The sequence below is a fragment of the Sphaerodactylus townsendi genome, linkage group LG12 (genome assembly GCF_021028975.2).
Source record: "Sphaerodactylus townsendi isolate TG3544 linkage group LG12, MPM_Stown_v2.3, whole genome shotgun sequence".
NCBI lineage: Eukaryota > Metazoa > Chordata > Lepidosauria > Squamata > Sphaerodactylidae > Sphaerodactylus > Sphaerodactylus townsendi.
The window spans coordinates 32,921,060-32,944,789 of record NC_059436.1 but is presented as its reverse complement, the minus strand read 5'-3'; the positions used below and the strand labels follow the sequence as shown (position 1 = coordinate 32,944,789).

General features: G+C 45.5%; 1 protein-coding gene and 1 long non-coding RNA gene across 7 annotated transcripts in view; one reads left to right on the top strand and one right to left on the bottom strand.

The window, feature by feature from the left end:
- The window catches only part of NR6A1 (nuclear receptor subfamily 6 group A member 1), a 118,435-nt gene that overhangs the window by 70,098 nt on the left and 24,607 nt on the right, over nt 1-23,730 (top strand). For 4 of the 6 annotated variants that reach the window (XR_007245895.1, XM_048512574.1, XM_048512573.1 and 1 more), the window contains exon 4: nt 23,113-23,343. Coding sequence is in view for 5 of the 6 variants with exons in the window: in XM_048512574.1 (XP_048368531.1) it covers nt 23,113-23,343 (231 nt within the window). In the remaining variant the exon portion in view is untranslated. Of the gene's footprint in view, nt 1-15,497; nt 15,836-16,008; nt 16,382-23,112; nt 23,344-23,730 lie in introns of those variants that run through there. The other 2 variants (XM_048512577.1, XM_048512576.1) reach the window with 2 other exon arrangements.
- On the bottom strand, nt 13,120-16,365 carry LOC125441729. Its single transcript, XR_007245896.1, has 2 exons — nt 16,213-16,365; nt 13,120-15,212 (listed from the first exon to the last, which is right to left on the bottom strand). It is a non-coding gene; the product is annotated as an uncharacterized LOC125441729 (long non-coding RNA).

Here is a 23,730-nt window from a genome sequence, read left to right as displayed (position 1 = left end):
GAAGCTGCTTGAATGGCCTGAGAAAGAGATAGGGAGCATGACCATGTTGGTTCTCCTTCATTTCTTGATAGTTCTTAATATCATGGACCTTGGTATCATTCTACACTAATTGGTTAGGATGTGTAACTGGAGCACTGAGCTTTGGTGGTTCCATTCCTGGCCAGCTTGATACCAGAAGGTGATGATGGAGGTTACCACTGAATCCCATGGCACTTCTCTATGAGGGTTTGGAGGGTTCTCTTGCCCCATACTCTTTAACACAGGTATGAGAGGACACCTAGAAATCAGAAGTGAATTGTCACAAGAACCAGCATGGTGCAGTGGTTAAGAGCAGGAGGACTGTAATCTGGAGAACCAGGTTTGATTCCCCACTCCTCCACATGAGCGGCAGACTCTTATCTGGTGAACTGGTTTTGTTTCCTACACATGAATCCATCTGGGTGGCCTTGGGCTAGTTACAGTTCTTCAGAAATCTTTCAATCCCACCTACCTCACAAAATGCCTGTTGTGAAGAGAAGAAGGGGAAAGGAGTTTATAAGCCACCTTGAGATTCCTTACAGGAGAGAAAGGCAGGGTATAAATCCAAACTCTTCTTCTGCCAGTATTTTCAAGGGGACATAAATTGTGACTTAACTTGGCAGTCAAGTGTTTGCTGTTAACCAACTGCAAAGTTCAGTCCCACCACTCCTGTAATTTTAAGATAATTTCTAGACTAATTGGATGGGCTGGAAAACACCGGTACTCGGAAGGCACATTTTAAAAATCCCATAAAACAGGGTTCCCCATTCCAAAGCCTTGGTAGTTTTGAAAAGCTGCCCTCAAATGAAGAAAAGTCAGGAATGAAGGGTAGGGACCAAGAAAAATAAGGGTGTGCGGGCTGGGGGAATACAAATATGGAGAAACTCACACTGTTTGGAAGGGGTGCATCTCACTATATTTTACGGGGGAACAAGCTCGAGTGTCAAGTCATAGTATACTTGGTCTAGTGACAGTTGAGTTCACTTGCTTGCCAGCCAGGCAGCTCTCTAAGGCCCTTTCTGCACAGGTCCAAAAACAGCGGCCCAGGGACTGAAAACACCGGTCCCTGGGCAGCCGTTCGCACAGGCCTGTGCAGCCCCGAGCGGCGTGAAGGCGCCACTTTCCACCTCCCTTCCCGAAGGAGGTTTTTGGAAAGCGCCGCCTTCCCATTGGTGTGGTGCCCACCGCGCCGAAGGCGCCTATTCTGCGTCCCCCCCCACCACTCACCTCGTCCTCCAGCGTCGGTCTGGAGGGCTGCTGAGACCCACCCATGCTGCCCTCCGACCCCTGGAGGTTGGAGGGCAGCATGGGCGGGTCCCTGCAGCCCTCCAGACTGACGCTGGAGGACGAGGTGAGTGGGGGGGATGCAGAAGAGGCAGCTCCGTGCGGAGCCGCCTCTTCTGTTCTGGCCTCTGCAGGGGCCGCTCGCACGCTCCCATGCGAATGGCCCCCTCTCCTCCACCGGCATATTTTCTGCCGGTGGAGCAGCGCCCTTTCCACTGTGCGGAAAGGGCCCAAGATACCTAGGGGCAGTAATTCCCTCTAAGCCTGACCTACCTCACAGAATGAAAGGACCCTCCTAAATGAAAGGGCGAAGATAAGGGTCTCAGTTGCATACTTTGTCTGTTTTCCCTTCCCAGCTGCATCTGCTTGCTCATATAGAGATTCTTCTGGTGCATCCTTCTCTTTCCCTTGTAAGCCAGGAATAGTCTACATGAGAGCAAAATTGATGGAGATCAAGTGGTGGTGGTAGACAGAACTGCTGGCCCTTCCACTGACCTCAGTCTTTGTGGGACACCCAAACCCTTCCTGGCTCCATCTTCGTTGCCTCAGTAACCAGCCTGCAGCCTTGTTTGCCTTTGCGGCTATCATTTGGGGATGCCCGTGGACCTACCTGCCGTTAGCTAGGTGGCGAGTGGATTTGCAGAAGGCTGAAGACTAAACCACATGACACTTTTTAACGAGTCGAGTCCGACTTGCTTTCCCTGCAACTCTACAGCAGCTGTGGGCAACGTTATTTTAAAAGTGAGGGAAGCATTATTCAGATCAGGCATGGTGCAGGTGGAGGAGGTGCACCTGTCTCCTTTTCCACAATTTTCCCATGCCAAAGTGTGTGCAGGAGGGCAGTTATCTGCCCCATTTTGAGCAGGACACGAATCCAGTACTGTGTGCTGATGACTCACAAGTTTTTCTTCATTTTAGCAGTTGGGTAGGACTGTGGAGGTTTTAAACATCTATCCAGAGGAAGAAATGGGATGGATGAAGGCTAATACACTGAAGCTGCTTTCAGACAGTGCAAACAGCCAGGTGTCCCTGGATACCTCATAAGCAGGGCCTGAAGGCAACAGCCCTTTCTCTCCAGTTCCAGCACTGGGTGTATGGAGGTAGATTGCCTCTGTATGTGCAAAGGACATTTAGTTTTCTTGGCAAAGAGCTGTTCATGAGGCTTGCCTTGTGCGAACATGAACGTAAAAAGCCACTTTATTCACAGAGTTTGAATTTTTGTAATTGGGGAAAACATACCGTAAACTAACGGCTGAAATTCTATAGAAGTATTTTAAAAATGGCCACTATATCCTATGCTTCGTCACAGAAGCCCTCATACTCGGAGAAAGCTCCCAGCCATCTGGCAAAATGGCCTGTAAGGAGAGATTTGAGGGAGCTTTATCTTCCTTCCTGATGCAAGCTTGCATACCTTAGATTACGCACATAGACATTTGAATGATAAAGCCCCTCCATAGAGCTTCACATGAGACACACGCCTTTCTCTTTCTCCATCATCACTCATGTCCAGGAGTTTGGTAATTACAGTGAGAAGGCTGTTGGTAGTGGTATGTATGTACACTCCCATCTTCTAGTGCTTCCCAGTTCAGTGCCCTGAACCAGACATGGTGTCCTTCTGAAACAAGTACTTTATCAAAAAAAAATTGCTTTTATTTCACATGAACAATGTGACTGAAGGTGGCATGGCATAGGTAAAGACGGAGGGCTCTGTGTCTTTCTGCTACACAGGGAGCTAGAAATTGCAGGCACCTTTCTGATTTAATGTTTTTTGACATATTGAGTCTATGTTTTAGCCTTCAGAACTCCACAGCTGTGGCCTAATTCTCTCTTTCTTGTGATCTCAACATCACAGCCTCTTAAGGCAATGTTATTCTTGGATCTCAGCAGGGTGCCATGTTAGACCGCCACTGGCTATGCCATGGCATTGCCATCATAAAAAGGCACTCTCTGCGCTTGGGAGTTCATAGGAATTTAACTGATTATTTTCCAAGTGCCAAAGAACCATGAGAGCTCAGGCACTGGAATGGAGGAACACCCTCCCCTCTCCCAGCTGTGTGTTGGCATCCCTCGCTGAAAGATCAGCTTTGGAACTCAGGGGTAAGAGCTTGTACCTTAAAAGTGTTTGTCTGTTATTTAATTGAAACTCTGCCTTTCTCCCAAGGGGAGACCCAAAATGGCTTGTTGTTTTTTTATTCTCCATTTTAGCCTCATAATAACCTTATGAGGTACATTAGTATGAAGCCTCCATGGCAGGGTGGGCATTCAAACCTGGGTCTCCCGGATCCTAATCCAGCACTATAACCGCTATACCACACTAGCTTCTACCTTGTGGTATCACAGTGCTGAATGTCTGCAGGCTCCTTGATTCCAGTGCTCCAGCCAGGCTGTCTTATGACTGAGCAGTTAAATGTAATTCAAAAATAGTTTTTACAAGCTGGGAGTACACAACAAAGTGTGGGTGGAATCATTTGGAAATCATGCCCAGTGCCTCTCAGAGGATTATTTAAGATCTTGGGGCTAGATCTGGTTAATTTCCCCTTCTGCTTTTTCCACAGTTAACTCAACAGTTAACTCAACAGTTGTCAACATTCTAGCCCATACTGTGGCCATGGTTGGGCTCATTGTTTTGCATTCATCGTGCACATAGATCCAGGCAATTCATTATTAAATTGAGGCTACATCCACAGGGTGGTGGGAAAATGTGTCTCTGCCACCACTGCAGCAGCAGCAAGCAGAGCGGGGATGGCTTCCACACACCCCTGTTCCTAAGCCTCTCATTGCTACTGCTGCCACCCCCACTCCTCCCCCTTTTTTCCTTTGCAAAAACAGGTGTGACAGCAATTTCATTGAGTCACCTCTATGCTTTAGAACTCCCCACCCCCTTTCCCTACCAAATCACGCTGTAACACTATAGTGCGGTGGCTATGGGGGAGTGAGCACGTCTGCCCTTTGCTTTGGAGAAAATATGGTTCATGTGTTTGTTTTTGCAGTAAAGGCAGGGGAGCCACATTAGTTGTGCCTTCAATGAACACAACATTGTCTGGATGTTCCCCTTTACTATAGGGGCTTCCTGCTGCCCTTGTGAGGAAAAAATCTCTATATGGAAGGCGCCACAGAGATTAAACATTGCGGGGAAGCAAAGGGGAGGATTATCATGTGCCACAGTTTGTTCTTCTACACATACTCTGGAAAAAATGGAGTGGATCTAAGGATTTAGCAGATAATTGTTCAGTGCAAAGCACATAATTTGGTCCACAGGAATGGGGAGGGCTGTTGTTCTCCAGCTACTCTAAACTGCAGACCAGAATCACTAGCAAACTCCTTAAACGGGAACAAAAGAAAACTGGGATGAATGTCTTTAGAAAACAGTCTCTTTTTACCCATAGTACAAATTCCTGTTTTGGCTGCATTTAAAACATTTCAACATTGAACTCTTGCAAAATTGTAAGGGAAGAAGCATACAAAATTTAATTAGTTAAAGGAATCAGCACCTTCTTGAAATAGCTGGGAACATTGCACTGTTGCTGTGATGGTGGGATAGAAGCCATATTCATTTCAGACCTGCTACCTTTTCGTTTTACTTTCTACATGGGTCTCTCTTTTCTAGCATACCTCACATCCTAAATGACGCCAATCCATGGCATTGGGGGCTGCTTATGGAAATGAGCTCAGGCTCAGTGAAGCTGACCAAATTTTAGCTGGCAGGCTGAAGGTTGCTAGTGGCCAGGTGGCTCTCCGCATCTGTTGTGCTCTAGCTGGCCCCATGCTAACCCCACACATGCCTTTTGCCCTGTTGAGGGCAGGGGACATACCCAAGCAGTCTTGTCCATTAGGCATGGTTTAATCCAGAAGACAACATGTGGTCATGTGTCAGCAGCTTGGGTGAATTTATTAATTAACATATTAACCCCACTTTTCTCCACAATGGGGATTCAAAATGGCTTACAGAAATATCAATACAGATATAAATTTAAACAAAACACAGCATGAAGAAGAAAAAATCAGAAAGGTCCACAGAACATCTAGGCCCGTGGTGGCGAACCTATCCAGATGTTCATGGACTACAATTCCCATCAGCCCCCTGACAGGAGCTGATGGAAATTGTAGTCCATGAACATCTGGAGCGTCATAGGTTCACCACTATTGATAGGCTGATATCTTCTGGGTTGGTCCATTAAAGCCACGGGCTGTGAGCTGAGGGCCAAGAGCCCTTTGGTTCATGCCCATGAGTTTGCTCCTCTGGCCATACCTGCACCAGGAGTGAGAGACACGTTCAACCTGGATCTTACAAACAGCAGGTAGCCATTCTCTCACAGTTCTCCCCCTCTCCCATCATTACTTCTAAATCTCCCCTAGACTGACTGCAGGTAGAGGCTCTATGTGGATACTCCATCCACAGCTAGCCTGAGGTTTCCCCCATGAACCAGAATTTCAAAAGTTGTTTAAAAATCCAGGTCAACAGGGCAAAATAAAATAGCTACATGTGTCATGCTGGACTGAGCACTACACCATGTAGCTGCTTCCAGATAAAGCAAAGGCTCCCTGTGGTCCACACAAAGAAAAATCCTAGTGCGGCAGCAGCCTCAGTCAGCTTCGCAGAACTTACTGATGTGGGCTTTTCATTCCCTTCAGGCACTTGGACTCCTGTCCATCGCAGCTCATTATCTAACTTTTTAAAGAGTAAAGCACCCTATACCTGGGACTCCCTTGCCTGTGTCCCTGCCTAGAACTCACCAGTTCTGTACAAGCAATGAAGGGGTTTGTTTTCTACTGCAGAAATGGGGGATGCCCACAAATATCGGCTACCTGTTCTTAGGGTTAATGTTGTCCGCATGAAGGGAGTGGCTTTTTCTACCACAGGGGTCTGCAACCCACGGCTCCGGAGCCGCATGCGGCTCTTTCAGCCTTATACTGCGGCTCCACGTGGCTGGAGGTCGGAGGGTAGCATGGGCGTGGCCCTCCAGAGCAGCGCTGGAAGGAAAGGTGAGCGGAGGGGCAGAACCGGAGGCAGCTCCGCGTGTGAGGGCACCGCTTTTCATGTCCCCTACACTCACCTCTCCTTCCAGCGCTGCTCTGGAGGGCTGGAGGGACATGCCCATGCTGCCCTCTGACCCCTGGAGGTCAGAGGGTAGTGTGGGCATGTCCCTCCAGAGCAGCCGCCGTCCCCCCTCTGGGTAGAGGGGGTTTCCCTGCCCGGCACCGCTGCCTCCCGCAGCGCAAGAGGTGGTGGCACTGGGCAGGCCACAGCCACCATCCCCCCTCTGCCCCTCCTGTTCCGTCGGGCAGAGGGGGTTTCCCTGCCCGGCGCCTCCACCTCCCAACCCTGGAAGGAAAGGTGAGTGGAGGGGCCGAACTGGAGGTGGCTCTGTAGATCTTCGGGGCTGTGGAAAACGGGTCCAAATGGCTCTTTGGGTGGTAAAGGTTGCCGACCCCTGTTCTAGTGGGACCTTCCACACTACAGGACGTCACCGCAGTTTGGTATTTGCTTGACTTTGATATGTCTTACTCTCATAATGGAATCATAGCCTCAGATTTCTTACCGTGGTTATTCCAAGGGTGCCTGATTGTGTCGTGGGTTTCCTCCATTTTGCTGGAAATGTTGCAGAGCAGGAAATTTAGACTTGCACACTGATTATACTTTTGTTCATTAAAGGAAAGGATGTGAAAACAACGAATTATCAAGCTAGCCTAGCAAAGGGAATAATTCCCCAAATGCTCATGTGAAGGGGCCCATTACATGAAATAGAATTAATAAATGCTTTCCTTCTGGGAACACAACGGGGGGGGGGAGGGAGGGAGGGAGAGAATTGCACATCCAGTGCTAAATGAGTGGACTGTGTGTTATGTGTTTGTGTGTTTCAATATGTAAAAGTCAGCAGGAAATGTAAAGAAATATCAGCAGCATATCAAGAGGTCAGGAAAGGCAAGATAGCAGCAAGAGAAATTCTGTCAGAAAGTAATTAGAGCAGGACAAATGGATTTTGCCGGCACATCAGAGTCTGTTATTTCTGTAGGCAGCCAGTAGAAAAGGTGTTAATGCAAAGTGACAGATCTGGAGCAAAAATGAGGGTGCTGAGGAGCCAAGCAGAAGCTGACCAATAGAGTCATCACATGAAATGTGGCTTGATATAACATAATTTGATTACCCAGGAAAGAAACATTTGGGTTATTTCCTTTGGAAAAAAAACCACCCTAATTGACTTAAGGAATTTCTGTGTAGGACTTCAGGCTTCTTCCTGTACCTAACCCATGTCCCTCTTCCAGTAACCTTGTGCCAAATGATGCGCCCAGCAGATAGTGCCCTGCCCTCATAAACAGTACCTCCTTAAGAGTGATACTGTTGGTGCTAGTGGGTCACTTTCTGCCTTAGGCTTCAGACAAAGTCAGGTGGCTTCCTTTGATATGAAGGAGGAAGGACCCTGGAAAGAGGCAATCTGAGAAGTCAGAATGCCTGAACAGGTAGCAAGTTGCCTTTAGATCAGTGGTTCTCAACCTTCCTAATGCCACGACCCTTTAATACAGTCCCTCATGTTGTGGTGACCCCCAACCCTAACATTTAATCCATTTTACAGATGTAGAACACTGATGCAAAGAGGCGACCCCTGTGAAAGGGCCGTTCGACCCCCAAAGGGGTCGCGACCCACAGGTTGAGAACCACTGCTTTAGATTACCTTAAGAATATAAGAGCAGCCATGCTGGATCACGCCAGCGGTCCATCTCATCCAGCATCCTGTTTGACATATTAGCTAAACAGATGCTGTGGAAAGCCAGTAGGCAGGACACAGTAGCCAATGCTACTTTCTGTTACCACCCTCAGCCCAGACCCTACTATTCAGAGTTACTAAATGGAGGTGCCACTTAAGACACTGTGGCTTATAGACATTGGCAGGCCCTGCCTCCATGTATTTGTTGACTCCCCTTTAAAAGTCAGTGTTCATCACTACATCCTGTAGCAGTGAATCTCATAAGTTACTTATCCTTTGGGTATTTCTGTACTATTTCTCTTCTTTCTTTTGTATGTTCTGAATCCATTCCAGAACGGGAGAAGGAGGGAAAAGTTTTTTCTACTTACTCCACCCCATGCATAATCCTATAAACTTCTCACTCCCCCCCCCCCCCCCGGTTTTCCCATGAACCCAATGGCCCCACATTTCTTTGCATTTCCTTGTAGGAAAGGTGCTCCTGCCCTTGTTCTGGTGGGACACCTGAAGTACTTTAAACCCGCAAAAAAAAATTGGTACAGTAGAAAGTGCTTGGGCAGGTTTCATCATTACAAAGAGAGTCTGCAAGTCAAAGATTTGGACTTCTGATTGAGCTGTTGGCATGAGCCTTGTCTGTATATGATGCCCTTTGGAATAATAGAGGTTTGATTTGTTTCATTATATGACTTCAGAAGGCATGTTCATGTTTTATTTGTATGTAGGATGGGCTGGTGGTGCCCTTCTGATTTCTAGGGGAAGGGGCTTGATTTGCGCTCTCTGCTGCCCCCTACTGGATGGTTGTGCTCTTGAAACATTACTCAGCTGGTCAAAACGGCAAAGCACAACTTCTCCAAAGACATCTTTGAGGAGACGACTAAGTAGCGATTAAGAAAGCAAATGGAAAAACTGTGGTGGGCATGTATAATTGGTCAAATGAACATTTCTCCCCAACTTCTTCCCCTATTTCTGCACTAGCAAAACAAATCCCAGCATTGCTTACAGTGACGTCCTATAAAGTCATGCCTGGGAATTTCTAAACCTATTGCATACAAAGATGACTGGATATTTGGGGATCTTGCATTGTGTATTCAGGATAGCTTCTCTGTGGCCAAACAAAATGGAATTAGTAAGCAGCCTGGGTCGCCCTTGTGGTTGAAAAAAACCAAAATGTCCCCCCTTCATGGTTTGCTGAAGAGTTTTGTGCAGTTGGTATGAAATCTTTTTCTGCATTAATCTTTGATGCACTTTTAACAATTGCCTTCTGTAATGTGAACTGGGTAGAATGCATTGCTTGTTGAAAGATAGTAAAGAGGGATCCAAAGCTGAAACTTCAGGGCCAAACATAAAAACAGTAATGTCCACATCAATTTTCCCAAGCCCTTGAAATTTTCCCAAGCCCCAATTGAGCAGTCTCTCTCCTCCCCCTTCCCCCTTGCCAGAATTTAGAGCTAACAAATGTAACATTTCAGTTTGTTTTATTTTTATCCTCCTTTTCACCCTCAAATTGGTTCCAAGTGTGACTGTTAGGAATCAAAACTAATACAAATGGCAATTTGCTGCAAATCGTTAGAGGTGAGTTGGTGGGGGGGAGCTTTAGCTAAAGTGGAATGAGGCATGATGGCCCTGTTATCGGGCATCAGTGGAAGCTGGGAAGGAATGAGGTAGTGTTGCAGCCTGAGGTGGGACTTCCATAATTTTATTATTTTTGTAGAATGTGTTTTTATTTATTTGGCACACCTATACCTCTTTCAAGATAAAGATGATATCTGGACTGTCTTTGTTCTAGAATGCTCCATTTGCAGAGCATTCTAGAACAAAGATGACCCAGGAAATGGCAAATGAATTCTTAAATCTGGTGTCATCTTTATCCTGAAAAAAGCTATAGCCCACCTCATTTCTTCAGACTAAAGGCAGCTTGGATATGTTGCCTTTCCATTAAAAATACTCAAGGTAGCTCACAATAACAATAAAACACAGGTATAGTCATAATTACAATTAAAAATTAAAATGTTTACAACAGTAAAATATTTAAAACACCAGTAAGGCTTTATATTTTGAAACCCCGTTGAAATAAGCTTTCTGCATTAGAAGATCTGTAATAAGAGGGCCAGGTCTAATTTAGGGGAAAGTGAGTTGCAGAGATGGGGTAGCTGCTACATTGGCCTTTAGTTGGCCCCTGCCAAACATAACCTCCCTGATTGCAGATTCCATCAGCACTAGCTGTCTGGATATTCTTGGTATAGAAGCAGATATATATGGGTGAAGGCCGTTTTTGACCCATCTTGAGCCCAGAAGTAAACTGGGAGTTATTGTAGCTGGTTCAAAATAATGTATTATGCCTACTGCAGCAATTCTCTATTAACACCCTGACAGCAGCACTCTAAATAATCTTAAGTTTCAGGTCTTTTTATTCAAAGCCATAAAGCATGTTATGGTTGTCTTACTTGGAAGGTTCCAGTATATGTGTGACTGTGGGACCCATCTTCTCCAGGATTAGGAGTCAAGTCAGTTTTCAAGTCAAGTCAGTTTTATTACGGCCATTAGGCCAGCAAAAAAGAGTAGAGAAGAACAAGAAAAAGGAGGAACAATAAACAAAAGAACAATCGAATTTGCACTGAAATCCACGATACAGAAATCCACACAAAAAATATCATCAGCTTGTAGCATTCTTACGGTCACCCTCATGTGGTCTGGCTCTTGGTCCCAACATGGTTCTTCTCTTACTATATGCCAGCATACAAAATTTAGCTACCTGCTGAGATATAAGAGAAACTTGGTCTTCCAGCAAAATTCTCACAAGAACTGAGTCCTGAGATTAACTCTAGGGTTAAATTTCTGTACTGGATAAAACAATGGATGAATTAAAAGCCCTCCCTTTCCCCTTTTATGGAGTCTCACAATGCAATAAAAAATATGTAATACAGAGTCCACTTCCCTGGAGAGTTGCAAACACATAATCTCCTATGTCGTGGGATTTTTTGAAATCTGCCCATTAGATCATGGCTGATGGAAATAGCTGTCAAAACGGGCTCCTTGAAAAGGCCCAGCGGCATTTCAGAGATGTTATATTGGACAGGTAAGGGGCAGCCGAGATACCTGTCCAAGATAAGATTTTACAATAGGCTTCTATATAACGCCCGGTAACAAAGGAGAAATCTGTTTGCATTTCCAATATCATTGAGCCGCTGATAGACCAAGGCTGTTGCTTTCTGCAATGATCCAGAAGTTCCACAATGTGCTACACAGGTGAATCCAAGCCACACCTCGTGTAAGTTTAAGAAGTGTTATTTTTTTTCTAGCCAGCTTGAATATGGTGTTGCTGCCAGAAGCAAAGGCAATAAGCCCATGGGATGGGAGAGGACTTTAAGCCTAGTATTTGATAATAAGCCTCCAAAAGGTTGTCTCGACTTTTGAACCAACCCCTGCTTCTTGTCTTAAAAAACTAACATTAGCTGTACATTTTAGGGGAGTGTTAAAAGAGCTCTTGAGGAATGTGGATAGGACTCTCTCTAATAGAGTGAAATCCTAAATTATTGTACCACCATGGGCCGGCTCCATAGGGTGGAGGCTGTGCCAGGGATTTAGCTTCAAAATAATCTAATTTGCCGCTTGAATAAATCCACCCCCCTTGTGATCTTAAAAAAAATATTTTAGGATTGCCTGTGAGCTCCTTTGTGGCTGTGTTATTGTGGCTGTTTGTATATTTGGGCTGAGGGTTTTCCGCTATTGTACTGGAAAAAACCACACCTAGGTATTTAGAAACACTTTATTTGTTCCAATCCTGATGACCTTAACAACTGCCATTTTCAGTTTCTTAAATTTGGCATTAAAATGCACTATCTGTGGTTCTCTTTGTGTAGTTGATAACTTAGCTGTTCCTCTGTGCATATCTGAGCCAAATATCTTCACAGCTTCTTTTAGCCCCCACTCTCGTCAATGATAATACAACAGCATCATCGGCATACATGAGAATGGCTATACTCTTATCAGCCCTGTAAGGATAGGGTGCATGAAAGTATCTTTCTTATGAAAACCCCTGTTATTAATGTGTTAACATAAAAGTTAAAACAAATGGGGTGCTAGAAGGCACCTCTTGCCTTACACCTTTCTTGAGTAGAGATGGGCACCGTTAGATGACCTTTGTGTGAGAGAACTCCATCTGTATGGTCGTGTTCTCATGTAACTTGGACAATTAAGTGGAGAAGGCGCTCATCGATATTAGTTTCTTGCTTAACTTCTGGACCAAAGCCCACTACTGAAGTTAACATTGTCAAATGCAGCTTTATGATCAACTAGACTGTCGTATAGTGATCCTTTTTGACAAGCACATATTTCATTCTACCAGGTAGTTTAGTATCAGGCAGTGATCCATAGTTGAACGGGCCTTTACTTAAAAGCCAGCCTGTTCATCCTCCAGTAGTTTTTCTCTATTCAGCCATTCAATCTCAGTAGTTTCATACACATGATATTTAGTATATAGTTTGCTTGCAATACCAAGTAAGCTAATTGGTCTGTAATGAGCTGGATTTGAGGATGCCTTTTTTAAAAATAATAGGGACTAGTAATTGCAGCACTCCAATCAGATGGAATACAGGCGGTGCTATTGATAAGGAGTAAAAAGCTCAGCCAAAACTGGGGCCCACCATTCTACATTAGTTTTCAGTAATTCTGGTGGTATAAAGTTACCTTTCTCTGCCTTGCTACATCTTGCAATTGCAAGATTCAGTGATTCTTAATTTCCTCCCGTGGTCTACCTGAGAGGCCATAGTGGGATATCAGACAAGACAGAGTGATGCCTCGTTAGAGCCTGCTGATCTTTGTAGAGGTCAGAGAAATAACTCTCCCAGACTTCTGCTGGGATTGTGTTTGCCATGGTAAAGTTGTAAAAATTGTTATTCTGTGCTATTAGTCTCCAAAAAGTTCTGGAATCATTGGTTTTTGCTGCCCTAATTAAGGCTTGCCATTTGGCTCCAGGATTAGGAGAATGTCCACAGGTGGTGAACAGCATAACTTCCACACACACACATCATCTCTATTCATGGTCATCTCTATCAAGGGTCAATCAGGAATTCAGGAGCACTTCCATATTGTAAACTTGCTCTTTTTTTGGTGGGGGGGGGGATACATTCCAATCCACATATTACCAGATTGGTTTTAGCCCTAATCTGCAGTCCTGCTGTGACTTTTCCCCCTGAGTTAAATTCATATAACCTCATCAAGTTCTTCACTGCCTAAACAAGTCTACTATTTCCCTGGAAATAGATAGAAATGAGAGATAGTGTTGAGTGTCATCTCCATACTAATGACATCTAACTTTGGATGACCTCTTGCATCAGGATCAGGTAGATATTAAAGAGCATGAGAAACATGATAGAACCTTTTAAAGAACCCCATGGGCCAGTGCTGAAGGGTCAGAACAGAGGTCCCCAGCACAGTTGTCTGGAACCTACTCTCCAGAAAGGATAGAAACCACTTCAGCACACCACCACCACCGAGGGCTATTTCTTGCAGGTATTCCCAACTGATACCATGGTTGATTATAGCTGAGTGGTCCAGAAGATGCAACAAGGATGTACTTGTGCTCTCAGTAGATTATCCATTAGGCTACCAAGGCAGTTTCTGTGCCATACCCAGGACAAAAGCCAGATTGAAAAGGATCTACATAATCAGCTTTATCCAGAAATACTTGGATTTGATAAGCCACTGCCTTCTTTACTATCTTAAGAATGGCAGGTTAGACTCAAACTTGTAATAAGAACCCTTCACTGAAGCCCCCTATAATTAGTTGAAATCAGGGAAGGAGAGTTTTTTTGAAGAGATGAGTACCTAGGATTTATATGGTTTATATAGCACCATCATTGTACATTTACACAAAATATTCTGCCCGAATGATCTCACAGTCTGAATTACACCGGGGGGGGGGGGGGGGAGGAAGACCAGAATAACAGGTAGTAAAGGGCAAATTCTGACCAAGTGTAGTTTGATGTGGACATAAGGTAGAGAGGGGGCTGAAGGATAGGACCCTAAGCCCTTTGCCATCTGTGAGACAGTACCTAAAGGTATTTGCTCTGAGCTCTTTGCTGGCATCCTTTCTGGCAACCCGCAGTGCAGTAAATGACACCTGAAAGGATTGTAACTTCGCTAGTTAGTAACCTGCTTTGCTAGTTTCAGCTTTTCTGATCTGGTATCACTTGGAAATTCCTGCTTTTGTTTTTGGGGATGTGCGAGTCTGTGTGCCAAGAATGGCCTGGGGAGCATAGGTCAGGAAAGTAGTAGAAGGGCCAACTTTATATCATGTGTTTGATCATGCCTCTTTCTCTTCCCCCCCCCCCCCCCCCCAGTGACAAACTGGAGTGACCCTTGATCCACTGGTAGTTTTCACATTTGTACAGGGAATCATGGGAATGGCACTCAGTCCCTCAGACTGAAGACGAGACTTGCCATAAAACGCCTACCGGTATTCTGTGTAGGCTATTAGCCCATACCTAGCCCCAAGACCTATACCCTTGAGAAGCACTGATAGTGACAGCAATTGCAGTGCTGCCCTCTTGTCTTCTCCTGGGGTGGGGTAGCCAGGTCACAGTGGCTGTTAAGAAGCTTGAAATAGGTTCTGATCTGGTGGGATTCCTTCCCACAAGTTCCTTTCAGGCAAGGGCCAGCACTTTACATTTTCCAGTGTCCAAAATACAGTCCTAATTCTAGCTGACAAGAGCTTACGAAAAGATGTGTGATGAATACATATTATACTGTTCCTCTGTTTAAGTATTTATAAGTAGCCTTAAAAAAGAAGATAGGCCAGAGCTTAGCGTGGTGTGTTATGTTGGAGTTGTTGGAATCCAGAAGATCCTAGTTTGAATCCTTGCTGTACTATGAAGCTTGGGCCAAACAACTCCCCTTAAACCTAGACAATTTCAGAGTAAAAGTCAAAGAGAACCATGTTGTATCCCATCCTTCTTCTTGAGGGAAGTGTATGATAGAAATGAACTGGATTGTGAGAATCTCTGTATCAGGGGACAGAAGACATTCACATCTTGTGTGCAGGGCAGCTCCTTTAGAGAGTGCTGGCCTTCTTTCTGGCGGTTTCAGAATATGAGCTGGCACCCACTTCTTCTGCCGGAAGGGTCTGCAATCGGTGCCTGGAGGAGCTGAAATGATGACGTGGCCCAGTACTAAGGAAGATGCTTTTGCAAGGCTGCATCAGAGTTAATCCTGCGAGAATAATGTCCAAAGCAAGACAGAAGTAGTGTGATGTTACTTGCAGCTGCCTCCTGCTTTCTTTCTGCATTTGTAGCATCTGCTGAGAGCGGGGCTGCATTTTCTGAAATCCGGCTGCCCTCGCTCTCCTCCTTGCCTGCTGAAGGACTCTGGGCTCATTTCGTTCTCTCTGCCCTGCCTTCTGTGGAGGGTTTTCTTTCTCTTCTTTTCTCTCTCCTCTTCCCCCCCCCCTCCCCCTCCCCTTCGCCTCAGCTGCTGAGGCCAGTCCCGTAAACCGAGCAGAGGAGGCCCCATTGGTCGGCTCAGCAAATATTTGCCATCCAATCGCAAGGCCGCCCCCCGATCAATCACCGGAGCAGCCTTTCATGCGGGATCGGGCTGGGGTGTGGAATGTTTTGGCTTCGCAGGAGGCGAGAGGAGAGGCGGTCGGGTCGGCCCGCGCATGATCTGAACCGGGCCCCGGTCGCTGGGTTTCCCTGCCGGGTGGGCCGCGGCTGGCTGGCTTTCTGCGCGCCCCTCCCAGGCAGCCGCTGCTTTGTTAACATGGGGCTCGGGGCTGAGCTGCTCCCCTGAAGGCTGCGCGGCAGGGACAAAGCTCGAGGCCACCTTTATGGAAGGTAACCTGGAGGCTGAGGAGGAGGGTGGTGGGAGGCGGGCGAGGGGCGCTGGAGGCGGTGCCTCTTGCGCCGCTGCAAGAGGACGAATGTGGAGGCGGGAGCTTGCATCGTTGCAAAACCGTCGCCCTCGCCCGCAGGTCTTTTTCCCGGGGCGGTGGCGGGGGGTCTGGTTGGGGGTGCCCTCGGGGCCACTGGCTAGTCCTGGCGCAGCGGGTCTGCAGTGGCGGCGCGGCCGTTCTGCGCGGTATCCCGGGGCGAGCGACCGCCTCAGTGCGCCCGAAAGGCCAGGCGTGGTGCGTGGCTCCCCCGCCCCAGCCCCTCAAGTTGTGACCTTAGGGCTTGAACTTTGGGGTCACATGACCCGCTTATAAACTGACCTGCGAGAGAGGATGATTGCTGGGTCCGCGGCTCTGCGGGAGGGCGGAGGGCTGGGAGGGCTCCCGGTCGGCTGTGGCTGCTGCTTCGGCTCCGGATCCTCGCTTTCTTCATGGCTGCTCTTCAGCCCCTCGGCGTAGGTGGTGAAGCATGAAATGGAGACATGGGAAGGTAAAGGCGAGGGGGGGGGGGGCTGGGGTGTTTCAGAGGGTTGGATTTGAGAAGAACTTAATGGACCCAACCCAACCCCTCTTCTCGATATCTTTTGCAAGCCTGGGTAGGGTAAGGTGGGGGTGTTGATTTTCTTGGTGTAAACATTGGTGTTTCGATCTCCTATCCTCAGCCTCCCAATGCAGAGAAGCTTTATTTCACGTTCAGGATGGTATCAGGACCTGGACTCTTAAGAATACAAACCTCTCCTCTGTAAGTGCTTTACAGCTTGGGCTTGCAACCCCCACACCAATTGTCCGGCCTTTCCTCCTCAGTTAAGGACCCTGAATCAGAGGAGGAGGCATTAATTGCTTTTGTTTGTGCCTGGCCCTGGTGGGGGCTTCCGGCTGCTTAGTGCTCCCTCTTTCCCCCTGCTTTCTCTCTCTTGCAAATTGCACAAGTAGACTTTCCAACTGCCTGCTGGAACTTCACATCTCTCACTGGGAAGTGAGTTCAGTTTCTGGTTTGCACTCAAGCTGAAGTAAAATAAAAGAAATTCAAGTGTGTCAAAGTAAGGGGTTGAAATGCCAGCTAGAGCCTTTGGGAATCAGTTAATTGATGGATGTGAGGGGCTTAACACCCATAAAAGAAAAAGGCACATGGGCTCGTTTCATCTGTTCAGTTTCAGAGCTTCTGATTAATGTTTCCAACAAGGTGCCCATAGTTTCTGATAATGTTTTCTTGGTTCCAGTTTTTTGGATTCTGTGGACTATTCAAGCGTCATTTTTTGTGTGTATGCAGATGCTACATTAGCATGTCTTTGTAGAGCAGTCAATAGTCTGCAAAGAGCCAGATAGTTCAGTAAGAACAGCTTTTATTACCAAAATGCTGATAGTACAGTGCTACTTAAGGTAGCAGTAGAAAATCTCTGTTAACAGAGGATGGTGAATGGGCTATGGCCCTGGAATGTTGCCTATCAAAAGTTCTTGAGAACCTCTTGCTATCAAGGCTTCATGGTATTAAAAATTGTTCTATATCTCTGAGCAACTCAAATGGTGACACATTGAAGGCTGTGGGAGTGATTTTCTGTATCATTCTTCATGAGAGCAAAAGCTTTTTCCTAGCTGGGTGTTTCTTTTAGTCCACACAGGGTTAATTCTTTACAGGCTTCCTCTGGCGTGGGCTGGTCTCAGAGCAGGGCAGTCTGGCTTTTCAGCCTTGTCACTCACCAGGAGGAAACCTTCTGTCTTAAGCTCTCCTCCTCCTCCTCTTCCAAGATGGGGGTTGGGGCCTGAGATCAATGAGAAGCAGGAGCTGCAGCTATTGTGAATAGTTCTCCAAGAACAGAGAGGAAAGCCCTGTGTGGATTCATTTGGAGCTGAGCTTCTCTCCTAAGTAAATTCCAGCAGAGGCACTCCCTACACGAGACTTTGTGGCACCTCCAGTGGTAGTAGGATCTTTCTGAGGCAACGGCTTCCCTATACAGGATGCTCCAGGGGGAAAAACCAGATTGGGCAGGGGACTCGGGTTGAAGGAAGCACATATTTTATTTCTAAAAGCTTAGTTCCAGACTTAAGCATTTGATTTCCGTCAATCTTGCTTATACTGGCTTTGAGGCCTTCCAAATATTTCCAAGTTATAATTAATATGAATGTACTTTATGCTTTATTTTAAGCATTGAGTGTCTTGTTTCAGTTTACACAAATCTATAGCTTTCCGAAGTTCCGTAAGATCGGCCAAAAACAGATCTTTCAGACATAAAGTCAGATCACTCACAAATGCACCAGAAACCAGTAGTAAATTCCAGAATGTAAGTGAAGTTAGGGGGCAGATGACAATGTCTGCAGCACACTGTTTATGCATGACAATCATGAAGTCCTAAGCTGTTTGCAGCTGAAGCTGAGGGAGGTTTCTGGAGCAGCTTGTAATGCTTTATCTATGCATGGGGTGCATATAGAGGCTTGGTAAATCTGTTTGCTGCTTTTTTATTAATTCAGTTAAGATGCCAGAAATACTATTAGTTCTGCCAGTCGAGTTATACACGCTAGTTAGCATCCTTCATGTTTTAAAACTTAAGTTTAGATTTCCCCAAAAATGTTGCATACCCTTCACTTAAAATCGGGGGGGGGGGGGGGGGCTCCATTTTTTCTTCTTCATCCCAGGAGCCGCTGGAGCTTGGTGAAATCTGATTTGCACCTAGTGCTGTGTAATCTAATTAACTCTGCATGCTGCCTTAGTCTCCATTTTAAGAAAGCTTGCAAGTCAGCCAAACTTTTGGCTTCAGTCAACATGCCCTGTAAGGTTCTTTCCTATTGTCCTGCAATTTTTTGTACAAAATATGCTGCCTGATTAAGAACTCCAGGGAACTTGAAAGTTCAAGCTCACTGTTTTGTGGTATTTTGGTTTGTGCTAATGGAAAGATACCACACACCTTGTTTGGGGGTTCTTCCTCCTCACCCAAGGAAACATCTTAATGTTTCTCAAAATACCTACATGTAGTTCTGAAAAACAGGGTATGTGGTGGTTATTTTTCCAATGTGAATTCAACATTTCCAAAAATGGCTCATCATGGGTAGGGTGTATATCTGAGTTTGCCAGGAAATCCAGTCAAGTGCTGCTCTGGCAACACAGAACCAGTCAGATGAGCTGGGTTTTTTGTTCTGTTTCTTGACTTGGGTTCTCTTTATCCATTTGAGATTGCTTCCCCTCACAGACCACAAGATCTAAGATACCACAATACTTGTAGATGTCCTGAAACAAACATGGGGCAGAATAACGTGATTGAAGAAGAATCCTGTGTGGGTCTGATCAGAATCCTACTCAGGTCTGTTCAGTGAGACTCACTCCCAGGAAAGTGTTCGCAAGATTACAGTTAGTGAACAAAACAGCCTCCAGTCCCAATGATCAAGAAATTGGTCTCAAACCAGTGGAGTTGACTAAACTGTCTCTGCCCCTTGCTGGCGACTGATTGCAAGATGTGCATATAAAGATGTGCGCTGAAAGATGGGAGGCTTACTTTCAAAGATCTGTTTCCCTGTTGTGAAAAATTGTACTTGTGTGTGTGAAATCCAGTTGTATCTGCAGAAGCATGAGCTTGATTGGGGATGGGTGGTTGAGGGAGATTTGCTGTTTTTTTTTCATTTGATTGCTTTGCTCTAGAAAACAAAACATCATCCTGGTTTGTCTTATGAAAGTAATAATGCTGTGAAGAGGTAGTAGGAACAAGAGCTCCCATGTGCCTGCTTAAAAACTGAGTCAACAACCCCTCCTCCCCAGTTTACTTATCTACCTGTTTTTCTGCAATTCAGGGCTACACATCCTGAACTGGATACTGTGTAAGAATATTAAGGTGACATAAATGAAGAACTCTAATGCATTTCATGGATGGGTGGGCTGAGGATGTAGTAAAGGAACAGCTATAAAAAAATATTGGGTTCAAGATGAGGCTGACATTTTTGTCCTAGTAGCAACTGTTGATTAGTTCTCCTCCTCCACAGTTGACCATAGCTTGGGAAGAACAAAGCCTTGTGTCCCTTGCTAAGATTTCAGTGTACTGCTTTAAGCAGGAAGCAAAGTTACTTTCCAGTGATCTCCATGCAAAATCTCACATTCTGCTTAACCGTTCTGGGTGATTTTGCTTTTACAGTTTGCATTGCCAGGAAAAACAAGCATTTAATGCGGAAGCTGCAGCTTTTTTGGCTGTTCTGGAGCGTACACAAATTTCAAGGTTAAGTAACAGTTTGAGGTGTTCTGGTTTTGCAGTAAACGAAAAGCTAAAAGAAATGGAAAGGTCATGGCTGTTTCTGCCATGGCCACTTTGGTGCTCCCGATGAAAAGAGTGCCCATTGATGAGGGTGAAAATCACAAAGGTCAGGAGGTACTCTCTGCCTCTGGATTGCTTAAGGGCCATTTGGAGTGGAGTGTTGCCACAACTAGAAAGTTTTTGCTATGATTTGCTAGGCTTGGGACAGACTTTTCAAGATTCCATAGGCTTTGGTGTAGTGCATCTCTTAAGATGACACAAAAGTCTGTGTAACTCTTTCCTGGATTTCAGCAAATTATATTGCATGCAATTGGAAAATATAGTAGACTCTCACCATTTGTGGGAGATCTGTTCTGGGGGTCACCACAAATGGCAAAATCCACAAATCCTAGGAAGTGGGTGTATGGTGCTTTAGATTTTGCTTCCTGCAGAATTTCACAATGTAATAATTATGATGATGGCTCAGTGGAAAGAGGAACAATCTGGAAATTGTATCACATGATCCGACTGTGGACCTCAAATAACAGAAATCATGAACCTGCGAATGGTGGGGGGTTTACTGTAGAGCAGTGGTGGCGAACCTTTGGCACTCCAGATGTTATGGACTACAATTCCCATCAGCCTCTGCCAGTTGGCCATGCTGACAGGGGCTGATGGGAATTGTAGTCCATAACATCTGGAGTGCCAAAGGTTCGCCACCACTGCTCTAGAGGATACAGTGGGCAAGAGGATCATTCGCTCCTGCTCGCAGTGATTTGTTTTCACATAAATAACTCTTGTTTAATCTGCTGTAACTTGGAAGAAACTGGAAACAGGTTCTTATTTCAAATCGTTTTCATAATTATGTTTCATTTTGATGATGGTGTTTGCTGTTTTGGGGGAGGACATCAATATCTTTTTTTAGTATTACATGCTACCTTACGTTCAAACTGTGCATGCAATTGCATGCAATTTTTGCTTTGGAGCAGATTCCAAGAATTCACACGCACGCACCATGGCTGAATAGATCCTTGATCGCCCCTACTCTGGCCAGTGGCATTTGCCCGCTGCAGAGTAGTTCAGTATTTATGGTTTGAGTTGGAAGGGGGAAGGGAGAAGCTGGGAGAGCACAGATGAGTTAACCCCACCAGAGAGGGATTTCATCCCCACCCCTCCCTTTACTATGGTCATCTGCTAACTAAAGACCAAGATTATGCAACTCTTGACTCCAAAGTCTGTTTAGTAACTGCTCCTAACCACAATACTTGAGATGAGGAAGGCTCTCCAGTGCTTCTTCAAAAGGTGACTAAAGGGTTCAAACTTCCTTATAAAACTGTTTGTTTTATAGATTATTTTCTGCAGATCCAACCATGCAGTTAAAACAAGCAGCTTTCCCCTTTCTTTCTGACCACCGTCCCTCTCTAGTTTTAGGAAAGTTCCACACCCACCCACCACCCACCCACCCACACACACACGGATTTCTATTTCAGTTTGATACCTGGCATATACTTAGTAACCCACATTTCATGCCAAGTATTTGCCACGATAGGAAGCCTGCTTCACTTGCTCTTAACATCTTGTTTTTTTGAGTGGAAGCTGTTTTTATTCAACTGGTCATGGAAAAAAATCACTTGTGACTTGTCATCTTGTCCTAACTAATGCTCTTAGTTTAATTACATTGAAAGCACTCTTTGGAAATTAGATTTTACTTGCACCTGTTTTCTGAGCCTGCAGTTTAAAGACCTTGGCCGCATGAAAAAAATTGGGGTCTGCAGTTATTGGGATCTTTTATGTGCGTACCAGTGGTAGGTTTTGAACACCCGATTTGTGGTAGGTAGGGGTGGTGTTAGCATTTGCTGACTGTCGTTTCTCTTCAGCAGGGAAGAGCTATAGCCCCATTGTCTGGAGAATTTGGATGTCACTGACCTATTGTCCATTCAATCTAATATGACTTGAGGTTTGGAGTAGTGGCAGGCTTCAGATAACACAACCCTAGCTTGACCAAGTCTAGTACCTTCAAAAGGTGTCACATGTTTTGAATCATTTTTTGTTGTTGTTTCAAAAAAATGGCAGTGCCATCTCAGCCTGATTATGTCTTGGCAGGAATGAGAAAGTCTTAGGATGCCAAGCAAGTGAAAGATGACAGCTGCTATGCTTTAGAGCTGGTGGTACTTTGCATTTATTTTTAATCAGAAGCTGTTGTCTTAATTAAGCTTGGGGAAAGGGCTGGAATATCAGCCACTGTTACCTTAACATAGCTATTGTTTTTAAGTAAGACTCATTGAAATTCTCTTCAATAGTTTCTAGAAATGTTTTTCAAAGGTAAAATGCAAAAATAACCAGCACGAATACGGTAAGCTGTTAATGTTCACAAGTGAAACCCAGGCTCATTTATGCTTGTGTATCTTAGTAGTGAGAAGTGTGTGTTTCTGTAGGAAGTGTGTGTTTCATTTGGCTCAGTGGTTGAACACCTGCTTTGCCTGCACAAGGTCCCATGTTAGATCCTTGGCATCTTCAGTTAGGTGAATCTCATGTGTTGGGAAAAACTTTCTTGTCTGAAATCCTGGAGAGCAAGATGGACCAGCAGTCTGATTCAGAATCGGACAGCTTCATATGTTCTAATGTATTTACTTTTAGCAATAGCCCTTTTTCTTTCTGCCTCAGTTAGAGGCTCTTAATATGATCCTTGCGTTTGCTTCTGTTCCAAAGTTAGTGGTGATTTTTGGCCACTTTCTGTGAGGTCAGATTGATGGTAGTGGGCAGACACACACAGAGAAGAAAGTGCTTCAGCTGTATCCGCCCTATTATTTTGCTGAGCCAGAGGTGTGATCTTCTCTAAGCTGCTGCCATCCAAGCCCTTATCTGGGTCCGAGCTTTCCCTGGATAAGCCCCTGGTTAGGATATGTCCTGAACTTTCCCAAAGACCTCCTTCAGGCTTTTGGAGGTGTCTCCTGGGCTGTATGGCAAGTGGTGCCTTTCTTCCAAATCCTAACAGCTGTTTCTCTTCCAGATGACCGAGTCGATCAGCGAACTTGCCTTATCTGTGGAGATCGCGCAACGGGGCTGCACTACGGTATCATCTCCTGTGAGGGCTGCAAAGGCTTCTTCAAGAGGAGCATTTGTAACAAGAGGGTGTACAGATGCAGCAGAGACAAGAACTGTGTCATGTCCCGCAAGCAGCGCAACAGGTGCCAGTATTGCCGGCTGCTCAAGTGCCTCCAGATGGGGATGAACCGGAAAGGTATGTTAGCAAGGCACAGCAGGAAGAGGTGTGGAGCCCTCCTCCCAGTGTGTGTGTAGGAGGCAATGGTGGTTGAGGCCAAAGCAGTCCTTTGCTTGGGTCACAAATTGTAAATGATTTTAATCAAATTTCCAGCTTTCAAATCCATACCTTTCCCGAACAAGCATGGGTACTTACTTTGCAGTAAATAAGACAGTAATCCAAAATCTTTGGTTGTGCACCCCACGTGCCTTTTGTGGCACATGTATTTTAGGGAAGCAGTTGTAAACGTAGGTATATATTTTACTTTGCTTTCTTCAGTTTCTGTTCCCAGTGTCAGGATTCTAAGCAAGGTCACTTATTTGATGACGAAGTGCCCTGACCTTTCTAGGCGCCTGGGGTAATAGT